Here is a 24921-nt window from a genome sequence, read left to right as displayed (position 1 = left end):
GTCCTAAGTAAACAGTACCCATCTGCGCCGGGCGGACGCCAAAAAATAACAGCGTTAGCACCCCGCCACTCGACATAATTCTTTTGATGTCTGAAAGTGTTGTGTATATTTGTGCGTACTGCTAAATGGAAAACCTCTGATCTGGCCGGCACTTTATTTCTTGTTTCCAATTTCGAAAAAACCTTTTCTGATGGATGCCAACTTGTAGTACCATATTGACTGTTTCCACTTAAATGTATGTCGAAAAACATAATGTTTGTAATGTATGGTATATGTATTGAATATTGTAAGATGCAGGGTAAAATCAAAATTGTTAGCAGTATGTAAAACAAAGAATCTATCCATGCTAATGAATATATTGTATGATTGAAATTTTGTAAATCAAAAATTCAAAACGACAACGAATTTTGATTTTTCTATTCTAACTCAAGAGTCATTATTTTTTTGTCTAACAATTTGTTATATTAAAGTTTATGTAAAACATTACAGTACACAGGACAATGTGCGTTTTTTTTAATGGATGATAATGAAATGGTAGCCCCGCCTGCGCTAACGGTATACGCTGGCGGGGCACCAGTGAGGGTTGATAGGTGAGAATAGAAAGGCAGGTCAGTTCGCCCATCGTGATGAATACACCAGAAAATCAGCGCGCAGTTTCCAGGGAGGTCCGGGTGGAGGTCGACCTGACAGGATATATTGCTAGTAATGGGACTGATAGTCCACATTACTAACAATCCCCCTCCCCCCGGACAATGTGCGTTGTAATAATTATGATAATAAATATTAAATGTAATAAATCTGTGGCATAATTTAATGATTAAAACATATTATTTATGTATTACAATATTTATTTAAGATCTATTTAGAATCCATGCAAAAATCTCGCTCTATCTGGCATATACAATGGTTCCATTTGGGTTCTAATTCGTCTCGAGCGCAAGTTATTTTGGTTTGTTGGTCTCATCCGACGAACATGACGGTTGTTTTCCTGCTAAAAAATAAATTTTGTTTTAAAAATATGTTCTTTATTGTACTAAAACATACAGTAACAACAATAAGTTAATAACAATGTTAGCAAAGGCGAACTTATCTCTAAAAGAGATTTCGTCCAGTCAACCTAATACAGTGTCATAGGAAATAGTGAGTGGGCAGTAGTAGTGCTAAACAGAAATTAATATAAATATTTACATATTTAGATATATATATATATATATATATATATTGTAGTTACATTATCTATATACTGACTCAATAACAAATCTATCAAATATCCAATATATAATATCGAAATTAATATAAATATTTATATAAGGCGATGTCGTATGGAGTATATATATATATATATATATATATATATATATATATATATATATATATATATATATATATACCATTCATATTTTTAAAACAAACTATACATATATATACATATGAATATAAACTTACATAAATATCATATCAGTCTTTAACCGTCCCCGGCTGAACATAAACCTCCTCCTTGGGGGGTTTTGCCAGTAGACAGATTGGCAAACGCAATTAGGCTTTGGATATATTTTAATAGGGACGCTGCTGCTCATCTCTCGCCCTCAATTAGTTGCTCTTAATGACACCCACGGAATAGTAAGGGGTGGCTTATTCTATGCCGGAACCACACAGAAAATTATAGGCATATTAAATTTATGTTCCGAAGATCCAATTTAATTTTGTTACTTTTTAGAAGAGGGACAAGGAGTGATATATTATGAATGGGCAAAATGATTATATTTTATACTGTGGGTGCGCCGTGAAGTAGCAAAATGTGCATTATTTTGTTTCGGTCTGAAATGAGTACGAAAGTTATAGCTCCTTATTTTTCTAGAGCAGCAACGTAAATACGATATGATGAGTATTATATGACATATGTCAGTTATCAATTTTCATGAGATCATCAGCTCGTTCGTCATTGTTGATAGTTTTATTTGTAAATAAGTTTTTTTTTTACTAATACCTATGAATTTATGAAGATAATGTATAAATGATACTAACTATACTCCTGTGTCTAAAATTTCGGGTATTCTGAATTTTTCTCTCCAAATTATCAAGTTTATCCTGATAATATTGTCTCCGCTCCGGCCCCAACACGTCGTCATATTCAATATGATTTCTGTTATTGAAAATTTCATCATCATAAAGGTATTTTGAACTTTTATCGTTTCTTCTATAAATATTTCTTATATCATCCCTATTACTATATCTTTTCTTATTCAATTCTTGATCATCATACAACCTTTCATGGTTGTCTCTCGCTATCTTTTCATAATGATGTTTATTTATAATTTCATCATCATAATTCTTTCTTAAATTTCTATATTCTGTACCAGTTTTTTCGTCACGTGACGTTAATGTGTTTTGATTTGTTATTTTAGAAACAGGTCTCATATTATGTTTGCCTTCATTAAGTGCTTCGTTCATATTCATTTTTAAATTTCTAGTTCCAATTTCTTCAATATCTTTGTGACTCTTATTCTCTTTATCATATTCTACCATAATTTCTTTATCATTAGATACATTATTTTTAAAGAATTTATTTGAGATTTCATTATATGAAGTATCTCTTTTCAAAATATCTGCTTGCTTTGATATAAGATTTACGGGTTTACCTATAACGTGATTATAAATTTTTCTTATTTTCGCATCAAATATATCTTTTTTGTTGCCATGCAATTCGATATGTTTAACTTCTTGCTCTAGTTTATCAAGCAACGTCATTAGTTTTTTATCACCCTCTTCATGAGAGCTTATTATATTTAGCTGTTTTTCTGTAGGAACTTCACTTGTGGTATTGGGTTGAAAGTTTCCTTTTAAATAATGATAATCATTTATGATTTCTTCTTCCGCAGTATTCAAAAATGATTCTGTCGTAACTTTTATTCTTAAAATTTGTTTATGCTGTACGTCAAGTTTGTTCTCGCGAATTTTCTGTTCACTCCTAATAGATGCATCTTGATTTACTCCAATTTTGTTTCGTCTATCTTTCATGTAAATTCTGACGAGGTTTTTTACATTTGTGAAATCTTTCCTCGGAATGACATCCTTTTTAATATCTCGCAGAATTTTCAGCCGAGTATTTTCCTTATGTTTCGGCATTTCGAATATTGTGGTACGTGAAAATATGCTGCTTCTCTGTAATTACATATTTTTAAATGCACATTTAATAATAATATAGATCTATTGTTACCTAATGGGGTAGTCAGGCATATTTGGCCGGCAGCACACCTGCAATGCTGCTGGTGTTGTAGGTGATCATGGGCGGCGGTAGTCTCTTACCATCAGGTGAGCTGCATGCCAGTTTGCCCCCTGTGTTGTAAAAAAAATTGCGAACTGTTGCTGTTATTGTGAACATAACATTTGACATGTCCACATTCATATTTGAATTCTACCGAGCACTTTAGAATTCAGTGTGGTAAAGGGCGAACCTTACTTGGAATTTGCTTTGTTCTCGGTGTTTTCTTTTGCTGAAGTTAGTTGGAAATTTGATATCGTAACAAATCATAACGTTTTATAACTCCAAATATTTAACCCTAAAACGTCATGATATTTCACTTCTATTGCTCACGTAGTAGATATTTACATAAGAAAATATCGGATATTAAGGAAGCTTTTGATGAGGGCCTCCATTAGAATGCGACATACGTAAACACCGATCCCATTGTCTTGAATACGTAAATGGCAAGGTTGACATTTAGGATCTTCATTTGTATCACGTCGATTAACTATGAGTAAGTATTTACTTATAATTGTAATTATAACATATACTAAGTAATACATAAAGTGGAAGAATATGTTTGTTTGTTTAAAAAACTATTTTGGAATTTGATAGCACATTTGAGAAAGGCTATTTAACACTACGACACGACTATGGGTGAAGTCGCGGGATACAGCTAAATGGTAATTATATATTTTTTTATAGACTTTTATTTTAAATTACTACGGTAATATCTATGTGGTGTTTACATTAAACCATAAAAATTAAAGTTTGCTTATTAATATTCAATATCAAGGTACGTAACAAACAGAAATTTTCCTTTTCAATTAATATTCTTGGTAATCATTCATACAGGTCAGATTTTGTAAACATAGCATAGAATGAGGAACGAGTTCCATTCGAAATACAAAAAAATATGTTCATGACTATAATTCTTCATGAAGTAGTCAGGATCTGTTTATTAATTGTTCATTGGACATTGTAGCGAACGTAAGACTCGACATGGTGACATCACGCCAAGGTTATTTGTATCCAATGTGGTAACAGATAGCACATCATTGTCAATCAGTAAATTATTTGGAAACAAATAAATTTTTATATTTGAATTCTCAAAAAAAAATTACTGATTTTATGACATAAGTAAGACTGAAAATATTTGAATTAAAAAAAAAAGAAAAAAGGCAGTTGTAATCATCACAAAATTCCCGACCAACATACGAGTAAGCCCTATATATTTTCAAAAGAAATTTCGAAACCGGTTCAGAACTGGCAACGTAATGATGTAACGTAGCCATAAAAAAAAAAATAGAAGCTAATAAAAGAATCACCTTTGCTTAAAATACAGTGAACCTCCTTTTAGAAATTGCTTAAAATACTATTGTAATATCCAAATGTATTTTAAGCTATTAATCAGAAATCCATTTAAGGTCTTGTTATCTAAGATTAATGTATTTTACCTTATCGCGTACAGACTACAATTAACAAGGTGTTTTTTTTTTAATATGAGGTTATTTATTTAAGATTATACTTGCTATTTACTTTACTCGAGACGTGACCGGAGGAGGGTCGTGGAGATTGCTTGTGATGGTGCTGACGATCCGGGATTACGGATTTCTTTGTGAAATATCGATTTTTTACACTAGTCACTCGCTTTAATGGTCGGCTGAAATAGAACAAAATTTACATTATTAAGGCAAGTGGATTTCGTTACGTAAAAAAACAAGGACTTTTATTGCGAGAAAATTATGAGCGTTTATAACTTTAGTTTCAACGTCGTAATTATCTGTCAATTCTCGAAACAATTGATAATTTAATGGTATTTGATTGATTATTTAAAGAATGCTCCGCTGATGAACTAATCTGCCAGTGAAAGCTGTACACCTACTTCGTAAGTTTTTTGCTATGGAATTTTCAAATTTGAAAATTCAAATTTTAGTGACAGTTTAATAAGAATATTATTGCATGATTAACGTTTTAGCTTGCTAACAGAGAAATTTTTAAATAAGCAATCAGTAATATTGAAAATTGTTTTTAAAAATTTACAGATAGTTGCGACGTTGTTATTTCGGCGAGCTAAAGTTATGAACGCTCTTAATATTGAATCTGTTCTTATTTCAAACTGGCTTTGTTACTTGTTTTGTAATTTCAAAGTAATTAAAAGGCATTGATTTTGAATTTGAATTTCGAATGCGGAATTGTATATCGAAAGATTTCGTTTCGTCACAAGCAGGATTTTGCGCCTTCAATTGTTATTGCAAAAAGGAATTATATATTTCTGTTCTAAGTAAAGTTTAGATAATGCTGTCGTGTAAAATGTACACACACATACACAAAATACGTGTAAAGTCTCTTCCTCTTTGAAGTCACTTAAAGAAAAGAATCATAAAATTGTTCTATATCATATTACAAATATGTTATAATATATATTCGGTTGGTGAATATAGATGCACAATAAAATTGAGAATTTCTCCTTTCTGACATTGGAATTAATTTTTATTTATTTGCGCGTGCTTACCTGGGTAGCGTCATTTTCGGACGTGGGCTGTTAATTATTCCATTTAATATTCTATGAATGTGAGGCTGGAATAAATAAATAAATAAATAATAAATTTATTTTTTTAATAAGCTTACGGCTGTCTTGATGGAAAGCAGTAACCGTTGTCTGTATCTAGAACTGAATATCACTGTGAACATCACAAAATATATTATAACAATACACATGGTATCTGGAAATTAAAAATTCAAATTAATTCTTTTTTAAATAATTATTAATTTTTTCACGCAACTTTGTTCGACCCGGCCTGTATCCTTTGCCATCTCATATACTACTTGTATGCCAAATTTAACGATTGGTCGAGAGCTATTTTAGCGCCAACCTTCTAACGAAACGATCTTTCTACTAAAATAAGTTTGTTGGTTAAATACATAGGCATAGTATATTATTACACTGCTGGATTGGCAATGTAATCACAAAAACACTAGTGTATGTGTATAGTTACACTAGTGTGTGTGTTTGGAAATGTGTGCACTAAATTTGTATGAGATTAAAGTTGAAAAAAATAGCAAAAAATTATCTATTTGTTACAATTTTAATGAAAATTCGTGGGTCTTCAGAACTGTATTTGGGTTAAATTAGATATGTTTTTCTATTAATTCTTGTATAAAATATTTCTGATTGCTCTATAATATTGTATTTAAACAGTAGTTTAGTAAAGACCCAATCACCCTTTAAATATCACTAAAGCCTAACTGCGGTTGTCAACACGCTTGCCAAGCGTGGCAATAACTGGCAATACACCTCTTTATTTGGAGATCCATGTTTAGCAGTGGACAGTTAACGGCTGATGTGATGATGATCATGATGATTAAAGAAATATTTTTTTTTAAATCGTAATCATAAAAAAATGCACAGTTTTGTGGTTCCTTTTTCTAATTTACTCTCCCGCCAAATAATCTTCGATTTTATATTGCGTACGTGACTGTCCTACTTGTTTATCTCGCTCTAACATATATATTATTATGTTCTATCTCTTTTACATTGACAATCTGTACTTTATAATCAAATATTAAATCAAACTCACTTTTATATTTGCAATACTAATAAGGATTTATTTTGTTTTTAAAACTTAAAATTTGAGTATCTCTGTACTCAGTACTCAGTTTTCTCTACTTATATTTAATTACTTACCTCTTTTGTGGACATACTGAGACTTGTTTCTTCGAAGTCGAGTACATCCATTAAATTATCCCGAAGTGTTGTGTTTCGTTCGTTCCTATTCAAACAAGCAATCTGTTTTTCATTGATCCAAGGAAACAGATTAGGTATATCTGTTTTCCTAGATCAACAATATCTAGATTAGGGATTCTCAGAGTGGTCGATATCAATCCCCTGGGGCCGACATCGGTTTCTCAGAGGTCGACATAAACAAAAACTGATTTTGGGAGTCGACAAGATTTAAAAATCGACCCGTATTAATTTATTTACTTAAGTACATTTACGTAATTTGTTTTAATAATTATTAATTACACTTATTTAATTTTGTATTTTCATTTTATTTTGTTAAATTTTGATGAGAAAATGATGTCAAGTTCATTCAATAACCAATTGCAAAGTTTTTAAACTGGTAAGTATTTTTTATCAACAGGGAAAATCTAGAGATAGGATGTTTAAAGTAATTTGACTATGGAAGTACGGATATCTAGTTCATTTTGCAAAAGTGGTTTCTTGTCCAAAATGGTTTGGGAATCTGTGATATATGGGATATTTTTGATACTCGATGCTCCATCTAGATAAAAATAACTCTAGTTACAATACATATTTAGTCTATCTACAGGTATACAATAAAGCGAAAAAGTTTTCTTTGAATCTCAAGAAGTTCCAGTCGGATTTGTAAAATTCTTTTTGTTGATAGCTTATTTCTGGACCAAAGCATAGGTATAGGCTATTCAGCATCTCGATACGACCACGGGCAAAGTAGCGGAATACATCTAGTAATATATAACATTTTTTTCCAGAAAACCTACCAGCTATGAGCTGAATTGGTAAAAGTAAAATGAATCTTATTTTAATTCGCGTAAAACAGATTTTTAGCCCCCCCCCACTCCTGTTATTACTAATACTAGTATCTAGGTGGCTCTCAGGTATTAGCTTAATATCTTGATGATACTTACTCATGGCCATTAATCAATTTATGGGAGGGAGCGTCCTCTACTGTGAAGATTGGCAACAGAACTACAGATGGGTTACAGTCAAGATCGTTGTTGGAATATGTCTTTATTTTTAGAGCTGTAAATGTAATTAAAAGGTTATGAGCATAAATAAATCAAAATTAGTATATTAATAGTCACTGTGTGGTCTCAGCATTGAATGGGCAACCTAATATTATTATAAAGTTATTGTTATTACGCGCGCGTAATGCCCCCGATATTGCAGGCGTTCATAAGTTAAGTGGTTCAATAAACATATTAAGATTATTTTCCAGATATCCTAATGTATGTTCGTTCACGGATTTCAAGTCTTTTCCTTTATGGAAAAAAGAGGTATTTTTATATAATATGCATGTCTTTAGGAACAAACTGCGCCTAAAGTTGTTTAGTGTGTCATCAAAACGCATTTTAGCTTTGACCGAGTTTAGTAAGTAGCAAGTAAACTTCGGAAATATAGGCGCCAGTGTTGAAAGATTAAGTGGCTTAAAGGCGTCACTATTAATAGATGGTACTTGAGAGAACTTTTGGAACAAATTAAATCATTACATTTAATACGACGATTCCGGCCCGGCTTCGCATGGTTAGACAGAACTTTCGAGAATATATATCTATCCAGTCGATTTCGACTACGGTCGCCGTGCTAGAAAATTATGCGGTGATTGATTGCGTGACCTATTATGTGTCTTTGTCTACAGTAGCTAATCTCATAAGTAGATGAACGACACCTTAAGACAACGTTTATGATCCATCGTCGTGTGTTAATTTTCCACCATTATTAGTCTGTTTCAATATTTATTTGTGGAATATAGGCTTCCCTCCATAGATTGCTATAAGCAATGGTCTAAAGCCTTTTCTGCCCTGGAATATACTTCAATTCATTATTCGGTCTAGTGAGGATCGTTATATTAACTTTTCGCGCTTTATACTTGTTGGATGTGATCGTCATATATTATTTTTGTATTAGGATTAAGGCTCGAACCTTTTCGAAAGGAAATTTTGTTTTCAGAAAATTATTATAATTATTCTTACAAGTCACATCCTTCTTGGGTGTGTTGTAGCACAAGCAGTCGGCGTCTTCATCAGATCCTCGTGGGCAGCCGCAGCGGATGGTAAACTCCGAGGTTGAATTACTCCGAGGTACAGCGGTGTCGTAGACTGAACCACCTTTACGGGATCGAGCTGAGTAATTGCAGATTACTTGTACCGACTGGAATAACATTAACACATTCTTAAGTTTACTCTCTAATTCACAAAAACGTCAAACGTTTTATAAATCTATTCTATTTACTGTGTATTGTATATTTTGCGTTAATTTTTGAATTTTGAGGAGTTACTTGTATAGTCACTCTTCAAAATTAAAAAATTGTGAAAAATAAAAAATAGGTTTGGGATGGTTTAGGATTTTTCAAAAAAAAAGGGTAGAATTTGTAAAAGGTAGTCATTTGAATGAGACGTACCCAGTCTGTCTCACTTGCTATTATGTTGCCACAATAGCTGGGCCATGATAGTGTTTTATTTTAAAGGACGGCATCAGCCATTGACTCTCCAATGCTGAACGTATGCCTCACCCTATTGGAGGGTTTTGTCAGTAGTTGCCACGCTTGGCAGGTGGATTGCCAACTGTAGTTAGAATTTGGTGATGTTTTAAGAAGGACGCTGCTACCCATCCTACGGTTGTTAAGATCCTTTAGTAGCCTCTTACGACACTCACGGGAAAGGAACGGGTGGCTTTTTTATGCCAGGACTACATGGCAGGAATTTAATTGACGATAATGATTGATCAGAAAATTACAGAGTACGAAGGTATAGTTGTTTATAGGAACGGAAATGCATGAAGGGTTTTTTTTGCATACAACTTAGAATGGCAAACAAGTTGACGACCTACCTGATGAAAAGTGGTAACTGTCGCCTAGAGACATGAGCAGTACCATGGACATAACAAAGTATACTGTTTCGCCCACAATACCCCCAATGCGTTGTCATTCCTGAGGACTCAGACGTTATTCCTCTGTACCCTGTAAATTCACGCCATATCCCACCCTTCAAACCGAAACACAGCTATGCAAACAACTGCTTCACGCTAGAAACACGAATGGGACAGAGGTACCCAAGCAATCGACTTTTGTACAAAGTCTCCCTCTGGTAGGGTACAATGGACAATATATTCTGTTATGTCCATGGCACTTCTCAAGTCTAATAACAATGTTTTCTATTTTCTATCAGGTGAACTAGTTATATCAAATCCTTCAAACAGAAACACAGTCATGCAAACAGATATTTTATGCCAGGAACACATGAAAGAAGACTTTTGTATAGTCCACTGGTAATAATAGCTTACGTTATAGTTAAGAGCAGCGTGATTGTCGTAGTAGGCATATTCCGTGTACGCAGATATACCGCAGCCCATGTGTGTGGCTGGTCCGTAAATCATCTCCAAGTATAGTCTGCCGGCCTGGTTGTTTGGGTTCCTGAAAGCACATACAGTGAATGCTCTATATAAGCAATCTTTCTATAAGCAACATTCTTTATATTTCATTTATTCTATACAGCTTAGTTAGTAAAATAAATAAATAAAATATTTTCTAGACAGTACAGTACTCCTTTTTTTCCTATAAGCAACTTTTCCCAATAAGATTTTTTTTTATTGAAATTGGTACAAATGAGTTGCTTATATAGAGCGTTTATTGTATTACCAATTTTTTTATTACGAATTAAAGTCCCACGCTGGACGTATGTCTCTTTTGATATGAGAAGGAGGCCATGTGTTTTCATTCTATTGCTTTTGTAAATAAAAAGAAAAAAAAAATCGATATTGCTGGTTATAAATTATGAAATTTTGCACGAAGCTTGCCCTATTAAGAAAAGATAGAAACACCCACTGCAAGGGGAGACGGGGTTCATGCGGGCAAAGCTGCGGGGGTCAGTCAATATATATAAATAGATTTCATCAGAATCTGTTTCTAAATGCACGAGTGATTCAATTCAAAATTACATTTCGAGATATCTATAGAATTCTCTTGTTAAAACCATAGCCTATCGACTTCTCTTGAATAAATCTTTTGATACCGTTTCTTTGAAAACTCATTACAGATGAAGTGAAATAAATTGGATGCCAATAATAAAAATACTATCAATTGTCAAATTGGGATAGGTATTCCTTTATTTGAAAATAAGTATTGAATATTAGGTTGCCAAAATAACCTATAATAAAGGAGCACAATTGATTGAAACAAGCTCACGAAATATCTCCAGTCTTATTTTATTTTACAGTCTCCAAGTAGAATAGTGACGTCTATGATACTAAAAAGACATTACATTTTTGTCATTTTCAGGTCACGATCCTATAATGACGAAAATGTGACGTCATCTTATAATAAAAAATGACGTTAAGCTATCTATGACGTATCACTACATAGTATAAAACAAAATCGCTTCCCGCTATCTGTCCCTATGTATGCTTAGATCTTTAAAACTACGCAACGCATTTTGATGTTTTTTTTTTTTAATAAATAGAGTGATTCAAGAGGAAGGTTTATATGTATAATACATGCATAATATAATATCGTGATTTTTGGTCGATATTGTATGTTCGTACTTGAGTCAAACGTTAATTTTAAACCACTCTGTAGTATATTTAGTATCAGCATTGTTGTAGGTAGTTTAAAAAATAAAATGCACAGATAGACGACGATTTATCGTAGATATATTACATTGAAAATATTTGAGTTTAGAACGTTCGTTGTTCAGATTAATTACTTACAAAATTAATACAGCAAGTGTTAACGGAGTTCCCGTCACCGGAGAGACAGTCGGAAATTTAAACTGTTATACAAAGATAATAGTTTAAAAAGATACTTACTGCGACCAATCTGGATAACTGGTGATCATGTTAGCGGTCACAGCTCCCTTCTGCCCGTACCAAGACTTCAGGGTCTGGATGACAGCGTATAGTAATTTGGAAGCTGACAACCCTGGCTTGGTGAAGTGACCAGCTTTGGAGACGGGGTACCAGTCGGGATACGAAAATCGTACGAGGCCTGCCGTTTGACCGGGATCCGGGAACTTTTCTGGAATTTTGTTATTCTTAAATTTATTACAATGTGATAAATATAAACAACCATAGGCTATAACAAATTATATTGGCTGTGTTATGTCGAAGATTTTTATTAATGGGTGATAATGGAATGGTAATCGCGCCTGCGCTAACGGTATACACTGGCGTGGCACCAGTGAGGGATGATAGCTGAGGATGAAAAGACATGTCAGTTAGTTCATCGTTATGAATACACTTTGAATTCAGCACTATGGTTTCAAGGGGGGATCACGTGGTGGTCGACCTGGTTGGGTATATTGCTAGCAATGGGGCCCTTAGTTTCTATTATTAATAATTCCTCCCCTCCTATATGAAGGTTACAAAATCAGGACTCCAAATAAAGGACAGTAGTAATTATTATATAGTTCCAAAAAAAAAATAGAATTAAATACTATCTTAAGTCTTTTTAGATCCATAGATTATCAACATTTCATAATAATAAACCTATTCAAATATTTTTTTTTATACGACTTAGAATGGCAAACAAGCTGACGGCCCACCTGATGGAAAGTGGTAACCGTCGCCTATAGACATGAGCAGTACCATGAACATAACAGAGTATACTGATTCGCCCATGATACCTCCCAATGCGTTGCCATTCCTGAGAACTCAGGTCCTCAGGTTATTCCTCTGTACTCTGTAAATTGAACAAAAGCTTTAATTTTTTTACTCATCAGAGTTATAAACTCCATTATTTACAAATAAATTGATTTGGCAAATTATATTTTTTTTAAAGGAATTATTTTTAGATCGGTCTTTCTATGGGATCAATCTGACCTCATAACTCTGACGGTTGCAAATCTATTTGGAAAAATCTTCTTTTATCTGAAAAACATATACTTACAGTTTGGCTCCAAAGAAATTTTATTAAAATCGGTTCAGTAATTCAGTTTTTAAATCAAAATAATTACTATTATCACGAATAAAGTCCTAGTTTTATTACAGAGCAAAATTTTACATAATTTATTATTGTGCTATACTGAAAAGCGTGTAGTATTTGTACAAGACAGTAAGGTGTGTGTATCAAGCGCTTGAGAATTGCACAAGAGGTTACAGTGGAATGCCATATATGAAATATTAATCCCATCAAAAACATAAAATGTAAATAAATGCCAAGTCTCGCAATGCAGTTGTTTCACTACAAAAAATTGTGACATCTCATGTATATTTAATCAAGGCAGTTATTTTATTTAGTGTCTATGGAAGACCGTATTAGCATTTCATTATTATTACCATAATAATTATAATGACTTGGCTATTGCATTTACATTATTATTCAGTTAATGAAAGTGTATAATGAAATTTCGGGACAATTAATTTTTTCCTTCCTTCTTTTTCTCTCTCCTGAATGTTAATTAAGATTAAAAATTTAAATTTTGTGACATTGCTAGAAGTACCTTAGAATTTTGATGATCTGTGACTGTGCCAATGACAAAATTAATGAAATTTGACAAATAATTATTAGACATATTGTCAATATAGCTAGTTATAGTACATACTTATGATCATTAAAAATTTACACTTCTTGCTTTATCCACAATTAAGTTACAGAATGAAATCGGAATCCATGAAACACTTGATGTGCAACTGCGATTCGTTGGCAAGTATGTGTATGAGTCTACTGGGAACGGCCTATCCAGAACCAGGGGACTACAGATATCTTAAACCGCGGGATATCGTTAGGGTAACACATAGGATCTATGAAATGATGGTATAAGGCAGGGGGAAGCACAAAAGATCCGTATGGGTCGACGTGCATCAGCTTAGCTGACCCCATATGCGAAAAATAAGATAAGATACAGAGTGATAAAAAATGTCGTGAGTTACTTCAGAAATAGGATAGTATGATTGTGCTCACTTGACGGGTTCACTACCGTGCCCCTTGATACGTTAATACATATGTGAGCAAATACAAGTAAACTTACTAGTCGCTCTGCACATGTCATGTCTTAAGACGCACTGGTTGGCTAAAACTTGCGCGAAAGTCGCTAGCTCGTTATCCCATTGCTACAAGTATAAAAGAATACAGTGTTATGTTTTGTTTTATTTTCACTTTTTATATTTTATTGTACACAAAGATTGTATTTTTATATTTTTTTTGAATAAAGATATATTTATTTGTTTACACTTTATTGCAACATTTAAAAAATAATAAATACAGTAAATATTGTTGTCTCTAACAGATTGCTTTTAGCGATAAGGCCGCCTTTTGTATATGCACATTCTGTATAAATACTCCTTATATACATCTCTATTGTACGCAATAGAGAGATTATTATTAAATATTAATGAGAAGTGATACAAAAGGTGACCTTATCGCTAAGCAATCTCATTCAGACAACCTTTGGGTAGAGGATATTGAGATAAAGACAACGGGTAAGTGGCACACTATTAAATAGATATTAATGTATACAAATAATTTGGGGGAAAATTGATTGTTAGTAATGGAGACTGAGAATCCTATGGCTAGCGATATACCCAACCAGGTCGACGTCCTCGCGGTTCCCCTTGGAAACTATCATGATTAAATCCTGATGAATTCATCATGATGGGCTAACTGACCTGTTTTCATTCTCATCTATCACCCTTCACTAGTGCTCCGCCAGCGTATCCCGTTAGCGCAGGGGTAACCATACCATTTTCATCTATTAAAAAATTTATACAAACATATACAATAAAAAGAAACAGTATGTTTTATTTATTTATTATTATAAGGAACTTTTATAAGCCTAGACAGTGTAAAAGGCGGACTCAACACCATACCTACTAGTCAAACATATTATATTTTTTTATATATAACGAGGAAATTAGTCCCTATGCTGTCAAGCATACGGTGTGATTGATGACTGATAATGATCGATATATGATGATGATGACAGCATATTTTTTTTTAATACGCCATCTAGAACTGATTTATTTCATCTGTGTTCCTACTTAAAAAAAAAAACATATGTACGAAAGATTAGAAAAAAAGAAAAATAAAAATGTGATTTTGATGGGCAAAGTTACCGACAAGGATATGTCATGTCGGAGTTGTAGAAAAACTTGGTTCTCCGTTCGCGAGCGGACATCACCAATGCAAACTATATTGTATCTATCTCGCACTAGAATTATATTATTGTACACCGCTTTAACCGCTGACGTTGATGCTCATTTCCACTATGTGTTTACTAGAAGAGAACTCTTGTAGAGTTAAGGTCGCCTTTGTACCTTACCTCTCTCATATGTATTATTTTATGTATTATTTATATATAGATTTTTTTATACAACTTAGAATGGCGAACAAGCTGACGGCCCACCTGGTGGAAAGTGTAACCGTCGCCTATAGACATGAGCAGTACCATAGACATAACAGAGTATACTGTTTCGCCCATGATACCCCCCATGCGTTGCCATTCCTGAGGACTCAGGTGTTATTCCTCTGTACCCAGTAAATTCACGCCATATCCCACCCTTCAAATTGAAACACAGCCATGCAAACACAACTGCTTTACGGTTAAAGCACTACAAATCTCATTAACATTATTTTAATACGTTGACCCATGCTCCTTGGAAATGTATATTTCCAAGGATATATAATATAAGTGTATTTTGATTTATCGCTCCTATCCTTTCTGTAAGGCTCGTGAACGCGTCACGCCGCCGTATGTAACGAGTTCGCCGGTTTTCATATGGCGTAGTACAAATAGTTTTCAAGTTTGTATCGTCTATGAAAATGGCGCACAAGGCAGCGCGGCTCGTGTATGAAGGGCCTTTTTATCTACATATGTGAAAAATATTTACCAGTTTTTTCTATAATTGTGCCTTATTGGCAGAACGTTAATGTACATATTTATCAGATAAAGTTCGAAAAAACGTGACTTCGCCTAGAGTTATACTAAATCAAAAGAAGAACAAATATTAGGAAAGTCAAACCAATCTGAATATACCGTAGCCCCTCGGGAGATAATCACCGTCTTTGCCCCTTTCCTTGCCTAGGGCGATTTTACTTCTGACACTGAAACAAAATAGTTCTATTTAGTTATTGTATATCTATAATAAATAAACAGTAAACATGAATCTAGGCCAACATTGTTATGTATCAGCTGGCTTCAAGGCTTTGCCCACGCAAAATATTTTCTTTCTTTCTACTGGGAATTTCTGTGGAAACATATCATAGAATAATACAATTATTATAATTAGAATGGTCACTCCGTACAGTGCATTAAATAAAAACCAACTCTCGTACAAGGAGACTGAGTACAGTTTAGCTTGCGTATTGCTATCAGTTTCTTCAGTATCGTAAAGGCATAGGAAATAATAGCGAACTGCCCGTATTCTTATTTTTTTAATGGATTATAATGGAATAACAATTTCGATTGCGTTATCGGTTTCGCTAGTGGGACACCATTATGGGAAGATAGGTGAGGATGAAAACAGATCTGTTAATCCATCGTGAGAAATTCAACTAGAAATAACTAAGTAATCTTTATGATCTGTATCATTCTTTGAATAAAACAATAAAGAGGTTTCAATTCATTAATTTATTCTAATTTTCCATGGAACTACCTAGAGATTTGATGATAAACGTCTAAGAAATTTTTAAATACAGGATTTCTCTTTTTATCCGGGTTAAACAAATTTCACTGCATTTTTGTTTTATTTCGTTTTATTTAGACCTAAAACTATACTATATATTATAATTACCACTATCACTGTCCATCAGGTTGGCTGTTAGCTTATTTGTCATTCTAAGTTGCATAAAAAAGTTATACGTCTTTCTGTATTGTGACATGTTTATAAGAAGGAACCTAATTCGTAGTTAAACGTATTTAGTAAATCGGATTTAATTAAATTCGGCGGGCAATTATTACGGATATTGGTCAGATTGTCGAATCTCGAGTCGAATCATAAGGATTTTCGTAAATACCGGACACGGTTTGTCCCGGCGGGACACTTAAATTTATGTAACAAATACGGGACGTCCTGCGAAATACGGGACGGTTGGCAACACTACTTAGTGATGTCCCACAGTATATCGATAGTGAAGGCGGGATTACCATTCTATTATACATTTATTTAATAGTACATTACTGCAGCGGCCACTTTTGACGGCCGCTACCCGCATGTATCTGGCCAGTATGGCAATTTTGATTTATCTCGAAGAAGATTGTTAAAATAATGCTCACATTTCCAAGCATGTTTAAGAAAAAAATAATTTATTGTACTGTACATTGTATAAGAGTGTATAACAATTGATACAAAGTAAAACTGTAAGAGTTATGCATATATATATATATATATATATATATATATATATATATATATATATATATATATATATATATATATATATATATATATATATATATATATATATATATATATATATATATATATATATCGTATACTGCTAAACATAGCCCCCATAAGAGGAGTTTTGCCAGTACTTGCCACGCTTGGCAGGCAGGTTGGCAATCCCAGTTTGGCTTATGGTGATATTTTAAGAGGGATGATGCATATATATGTATATATTACTAGGATGTGATACAGAATTCTGTTTAAAAAAAAAACAATAAAGTTTTAGAATTGGGTCAGTTAGTTTCGAGGTTATTGAAAGCATTTTACTTCTTTACAACATAAACAGCTTCTGCAGGGTAGACGACAGAGATTTTACCCTTGCCAGTTCTGAAATAAGTAGACACTCCTCACGTAGCGATGCGTTGAGTCGGCCTTTTTCGGTATTCGAATATTTTGATCCTCATTAAAAAAGACTCGAAGCCTGATTCCAGTTCTGACTCGAACGAGTATTCCAATACTTGTTTGTGTATTTGAGTAGGTAACCACTTTATTATAATAAAGTAATTTTTCAATTGCTTGATTCTATTATACAGAGGGAGACTTTGTACAAAAGTCGATTGCTTGGGTACCTTTGTCCCATTCGTGTTTCAACCGTGAAGCAGTTGTGTTTGCATGGCTGTGTTTCGGTTTGAAGGGTGAGATATGGCTTGAATTTACTGGGTACAGAGGAATAACACCTGAGTCCTCAGGAATGACAACGCATGGGGGGTATTATGGGCGAAACAGTATACTCTGTCATGTCCATGGTACTATGTACACGCTCATGTCTATAGGCGACGGTTACCACTTTCCATCAGGTAGGTCAGCTTGTTTGCCATTCTAAGTTGTATAAAAAAAAAGATTTTTGAAACTCAATTTTAATAAAGATAATGAATGTTCAGTCGTTTAATAATATTTGGTTAGTAATTAAGCTAAAATTAATGACATGTTGAAACTGAGACATAAAAAAATATTATAAACAAGAGATTAGTATTTGAGTCCTCGAAACCTATAATCTACATATTGAGTACTCTAGTACTAGAATATCTGTTAAGTATTCGAGTCAGTAATCGAGTCGGTAATCAAGTCAGCTTGACTCGGCACACCACTATTTTCAAAGTTACCATAGACAGCAAGCTTGTAATTTATTTAAACAATAAAACGTTTTCTAAGGAATGATAAGATTTTGTGTTTGTTTCTTGTTACTTATAAAGAGAAGTGTAAATAGTAAAATTATAAATGTATTATTATTATCAATTATACTTTAGTATTTCCAAATGCTGGGTTACGTATTTAACACATTTTCAGGAAAACAATAAGTCGAAAATATGAAAATAATATGGAAGTTATAATATGATAATACAATTGACAAATGAGTTATTTGTATAATAGTTGTTTTATTTTTGCACCATTTATGTTATGCTTTATATAAAAACCCTGTATATACTTTCTCTTTTTTGTTGACTGGAAGAAATCCCTTCAAGAGACAAGCCCGCCAGTGTACATTATGGTATAACCAAATATCTATATTCTAAGTGAATGTACAAAAGCATATATATATATATATATATATATATATATATATATATATATATATATATATATATATATATATATATATATAAAATAAAATTAATGTAACTTTTGAGTTTTCTTTATAAAATTAATTCTTAATTTTGACAACCCTGAATATAGCTGTAGATAATCGAATTGCGAACCTCTTCCAAATTTGGATAAAAGCCACTTATAAGGGGATATTTTCTTTTTAATTTTTAAGAGCTTTTCCCTTATTTATGTGTATCAGATATAAAAAATTGTAAAAGGGAATCTATTGAGCTCTCTTAATTTAATTTGTGCCAAGTAAGAAGATTATCACGAGACTCGTATCGGAGTTTGTTGTTATGAAACGAAATTGAGAATTAATTGAATGTTTATCCGTTGGCTGAGCTGTTTTATTGGAAATTAGGAACACGGATAATTCGATACGTGTTTAATTCATCATAGACGTACTTATAGACAAATTGTCTCACTATTATTATTTTTATTGTTTATAATACGTTTGTATTTGTTTGTATTTGTATAATTTTTTGTGTTAAACCAACACAAAAAAATATTAATTCTGAGACGATTGAAACTACTATTTTTCTTTGTGAAGCAGAAGAATCAGTTTGTGGCAAAAAATGTGAAATGGCATTATTAATTATTTACTTATGAATTTTTTAATCACGTTTTAAATTCGGAGATGCTTGTCTAGTTTCGAACTTGCTAGGAGCCCTCATTCATGAGCGCGGTTCACGGTTACAATTACAGTATAGTATGCCTCACGATAGTTATTATTCAACATGGGATTCTATCCCATGTTTACATATTTATTTATTTAAACTTTAATGCACAGTGTAATTCTATGTACATTTGTCGGATTTAACACCGGATAGTGTTCTCTACCAGTCAACTATTGGGCAAACCGAGAAATAAGTAGGCGGTGTATTATTGAATAGAGGAAATATAAAGTAATACTAAATATATGTATATAATATAATCATATAATTAGAATTATATAAATATAAACATAATATGTTAAATAAATAAATATATAATTTTATTTTTAAACAATTTAGAATGACATATAAGCTGACGGCCCACCTTATGGAAAGTAGTAACCGTCGCCTATAGACATGAGCAGTAAATAGGTTAAGTTTAAAGGGAAAATAAGAAAAGAAAGGAAATTAAATTTATAAATATATGTTATTTTATAAATAAGACAATATCTGGAAATTGTCACTTAACTAATTGTAACTTTGTCAGTCAGTGTACTGAAGCATCCAAGAGGTGACTCAGGAAAATGGTGCAAGTGAATACCCCTCAATCAATATCGTAAGCATCAAACCACGAAAACAGATCGATCAATCTCTCTTCAGTCGTACACTCTTGACAGAGTGGCCAAGATGAGGCCCTCCTTCGCGATTGAGGTCGTCGCAATGCGTCTCCATCTACTTCTGCTAACAGTCGAGAGAGACCGTTCCAAAGATAGATTGATCAATAGTAGACCTTATTTTTATTACAATCTTTTATTTTTTAATTAATTTAATTAAAAAATAAATAGTTCAGTAATAGTCTTTTTGGGGCTTCCGCTAGCAACTTCAATAAATAATAAGTAGGCTACACATGCAAATAGGTGATTATATGTTCTAAATTTAAATATTTATTGTTCTAAATGTAATGACACATGCCACCTTCTTAGATAGATGGAGTTATTATATATAAACAGTTTTGCTAACAACAGGCCAAATTTTTTATCCATGTGTGCATGAATCAGTATACAAGTATGTATTATTAAGTATTCACCAGAGAGGAGACTGTACACAAGTCGATTGCTTGGGTACCTCTGTCCCATTCGTGTTCCAACCGTGAAGCAGTTGTGTTTGCATGGCTGTGTTTCGGTTTGAAGGGTGGGATATGGCGTGAATTTACTGGGTACAGAGGAATAACACCTGAGTCCTCAGGAATGATAACGCATGGGGGGTATCATGAGCGAAACAGTATACTCTGTTATATCCATGGTACTGCTCATATCTATAGGCGACGGTTACCCCTTTCCATCAGGTGGGCCGTCAGCTTGTTTGCCATTCTAAGTAGAAAAAAAAAATATTATACATGGAAGAAATTAATATAAGGTTAAGTTGAAAAATAAAAATAACACAAAGTACTTACGATTATATTGAAATAACGAAGTAAACAGAGCATAATGTTTTATAATGATGCTTGTCATCACTGATTACTGTTCGCGTTTCTGCCGTGAAGCACTTGTGTTTGCATGGCTGTATTTCGGTTTTAAGGGTGGGCATATGGCATTGAAATGACAGGGTACAGTGGCATAATACCTAAGTCCTCAGAAATGACAACGCATAAAGTCAATAGATACAATATACTCTATTATGTCTATGGTACTGTTCATGCCTATAGACGACGCTTATCAGTTTCCATCAGATGGGCTGTCATCAGTTTTTCATTCGAAGTTGCATAAAAAATACTTTTGTTTATATATGAGAATAGATTTAATACCTATATATTTTTATTCATAAAACCATGGCTGCTATTTTAATTAAAACATGAAAATAATTTATAAACAATATTGTGCATATATATATTTATATATCAGAAATAGTTCCCGACTAAAATAAAAAATAAATCGACCTGATCTGCGAAGTTTTTAATACAATTGCTTGTAACACTGATAAAGTACGCATATTATTTTAGCTGAAAAAAAATGGGACAATTTCAATTAGACGTTTAGCTGACTAAATTTCGCTTTGTTTTTTACTCTGCTCTATCTATATAGTCTAATGTCTGTGTGAAGACACGTTTACGATTGAAGTCGCTTTTTTACGTAGTTACATGTCTGTACTATTTTTTAACGTGGTTTTCTTCGCAGCGTTGCAAAGTTGAAATATTAATTGGAAATAAAACTTACGCGTTCGACACTTCTAGCAGCTTGTTAGCCAGATCCGGTGTTATGGACACGTTATACGCTCTGCTGCAGCGAGGGCCCATAATTTGGTCCTGCAATATTTCGTAGAAATGTCGATTTAAATTGCATTCCGTATCCTTAGATTATATAGATAGAGCATCCAATCTCAAAAACGGGCCAACTTTTTGTCAGCCAATTGTCAAATTTGCCGACTCGTTTTTTTATCAGTGTACTATATACTTACACACATAATGTGTCTTGACGTATCTATATTTAATTATTTAATAAACAAAATGAGTTTTTATGCATTAAAAATATGCAAAAATTATAAAACAAAATAAATATAGAAGTTATAATGGAAACACTCGTAACTATTTATCACGCAAAATTGTATGAAAAAGTTGATCCGCTTTTCTCGAAGTATTTGTATGGAGACACTCTATCTATACTAGTATAATTTAAGGAGATTTCATAGGCAGAAAAAAATATCAAAATGATACGTAAAAAAAAAAAACTTTGTTTTTCATATAATTTTGACGAAATAAGTTGATAATGTTATAGTAAGTAGTTTAATAAATTATATGTATTTGATATTTTTGTGCATTACAGGTTTTTGTATTTTATGCACAAAAAAATATTAATTCACTCTTGCGCCACCTGCCCTTTTCTATCTGTTCTCCTTTAATCAAAGGTTGTCTGTAAGAGATTGCCCTAGCGATAAGACCGCCTTTTGTACCTTTATGTGTATATTTCAATCTGTATTTATGTTACTGTATTTCACTTGAATTATTCACTTGTCATTGTATATTTTTATTTATGGTGCAATAAAGAGTTAAATAAATAAATAAATACTTACTGGATTGTAGTACATACACATAACGTGGGAGCCCTCCTCACAATATTTCATTTTCGGACAGTAATCCGATATGTAAATACCTTTTTGACTCAAACTGTCTATCACTGTAGATGCTTGTACCATGTTTAGTGCATAAATCAGTATCACAATTGATATTACAATCTGTGAACATAAAAATAATATGGTACATTGATTATTTTTTCTAAGTGCGTTCTATTTTCAAATTTTAAATGTGTTCTAAAAAAAGGAGGTTACCAATTCATTTGAATTTTGTTAATATAAATGAACAGTTTGGTAAGAACACATACTTACGTGTAATTAGATTGAGAAAGATCGACTAGTTTCGGGATCAATTCGTGATCCTTAATCTTGAGCGGCTGTGAATTAAATCTGAAACTAGTTGATTTTTTCGATTTAATTACACGTAAATTATTACATAAATGAACAGCATGAACATCAGGAACAGCATAATTAAAAATACAAACAAAAATGTCTAAATTCTAATAGAGAATGTCTAATAGAGAATGTCTTATAGTGACACCCTATTCTCGTATGATAATGCAATCAAATATGATAGGGATAACTCTATCACGTCTACTAGAAATTAATATTTTCAACAATTAGTAATCAGACTCGGCTTCGTACAAATTGATAAGATTTTCAAACATAGTATATAGCCTATGCTATTCGCTGATACAATAGCTTTGTATAGGTGAAAGAATTATTAAAATTGTTTGAGTAGTTTTTGAGTTTATCCATTATGATAAACTCAAAAACTACTGATGTTTGTTTATTTCAGATCACTCTGTGGATATTTAAATCATCGTCTAAATTGACATTAATGCATGTATATTAGCTACCTATCAATATAACTTTGCTACACCCAAACAGGGTTCGTGTACTTACTCTAATAACATTCTAACAACTCTATATTATGTACATTAATGCATTATTATAATAAATAAATATTATTTAATATTTCAATTTTATTTTATTTTATGTAGTTACTTATATATACAAAGGAAATAACAGCCAACTTCGATAACTAACTGTACATTTAATCTAAATGGAAATATTGTAAAAATTTTATTTACAAATGCAAAATCTAGAAAGTGCAGTTTTGTACAAGAGTTCTTTATATATATAAAATATAAAATTATCTATCGGATGTCTATGGATACTAGTACAATCTTCGTTTAGTTTTAAAACAGATGGCGCTGTGACGAATGATATAATTTATAATTATTAGTTATTGTGCTCTTATTTATTGACAGTTCTTTGCTCTACAAAAAAAATGGCAGTCCAAATTGTCCGAAATTTAATAAGGCACCAATATAGCAATAGACACTGTCTACTGTAAAAAACACTGTGTGGTGTCGGCATAGACAGCCCGCAACTTACTGTCTCGTGGTTGTCGTATGAGACGAGTGAGGTAATTTGATGGCCGAGAGATGGGTAGCAACGTCCCTCTGAATACAGCACCAAAGCCTAACTGTGATTGCCCACCTGATTGCCAAGCAAAACTATTGGCAAAACCCTTATGGTGGAGGCTTATGGTCACCAGTAGAGAGATAAAGGCTGAGAGGATGATGATGATGTAGAAGCGTGTAGAATAGTTGCAAAAATATTCAGATGAATTGAGAACATTCTTCTTCCGGACGTATGGAGCTTAAAAAAAACAGCTGTATTAAAATTACCTTCGAAAACATTTTAACATTATTCCTTGATTTCTCCGCTGCAGAACATTTTCAATCATTGCTTTATCAGTTTACAATAAATTCGTCTTTTTAACGTAATTAATCACATCTTTGTTCTCTTACACTGTTAATTTATTAAAATTTTATTTATTTATTTGTTTATTCTTTATTGTACATAAAAAATTACAACATATAATATATATAAAATAAAGATGTACAACAGGCGAGCTTAACTCTGTAAGGGTTCTCTTCCAGCAAACCCTGAGTGGATTTTTTTAAATATTTCTTATAATAAATTTATAATAACAAATAAATAAATAAATTAGTTAGATGTATTAAGAAAATACTCGAATTAAACTGTGCACATAATCTGCAAAAGCTATTTAATAATTCAGAGTAAAGAAAAAGGAATTCAAACCCGTGCAATTTCACATTCATTGTATTTTTTAAAAACATTCCCCACTAGTTTGCGAAACAATGGTGTTTTCATTTCTAGTTGCCATAAAATGTTTCTAGTACGCTTTATAAAAGATATCG

At 32.6% G+C, this 24921-nt stretch overlaps 1 protein-coding gene across 3 annotated transcripts; it reads right to left on the bottom strand.

Annotated features, from left to right (window-relative positions):
• Positions 1-862: 862 nt before the first annotated feature.
• LOC113514501 (uncharacterized) lies at positions 863-24762 on the bottom strand. 3 transcript variants are annotated; one of them, XM_031908195.2, is made up of 14 exons: positions 24385-24762; positions 22688-22849; positions 21835-21923; positions 15960-16041; positions 13970-14051; positions 11811-12018; positions 10290-10419; positions 8981-9158; positions 7916-8030; positions 6933-7017; positions 5760-5824; positions 4784-4907; positions 2026-3162; positions 863-991 (listed from the first exon to the last, which is right to left on the bottom strand). In XM_031908195.2, the coding sequence occupies exons 1-14, from the start codon at positions 24394-24396 to the stop codon at positions 863-865; spliced, it is 2598 nt and encodes an 865-aa protein (XP_031764055.2). In that variant the 5' UTR covers positions 24397-24762. The 3 variants fall into 3 exon arrangements, with proteins under 3 accessions (XP_031764055.2, XP_052752802.1, XP_052752803.1); XM_052896842.1 differs by lacking the exons at positions 15960-16041; positions 21835-21923; XM_052896843.1 differs by lacking the exons at positions 21835-21923; positions 22688-22849; positions 24385-24762 and having other exon boundaries at positions 15974-16041.
• Positions 24763-24921: the final 159 nt, after the last annotated feature.

This window comes from Galleria mellonella, unplaced genomic scaffold (assembly GCF_026898425.1).
Source record: "Galleria mellonella isolate WM207_F2 unplaced genomic scaffold, CSIRO_AGI_GalMel_v1 utg35, whole genome shotgun sequence".
NCBI classification, from domain to species: domain Eukaryota; kingdom Metazoa; phylum Arthropoda; class Insecta; order Lepidoptera; family Pyralidae; genus Galleria; species Galleria mellonella.
The sequence above is the reverse complement of the archived record's forward strand: the minus strand, read 5'-3'. Positions and strand labels throughout refer to the sequence as shown.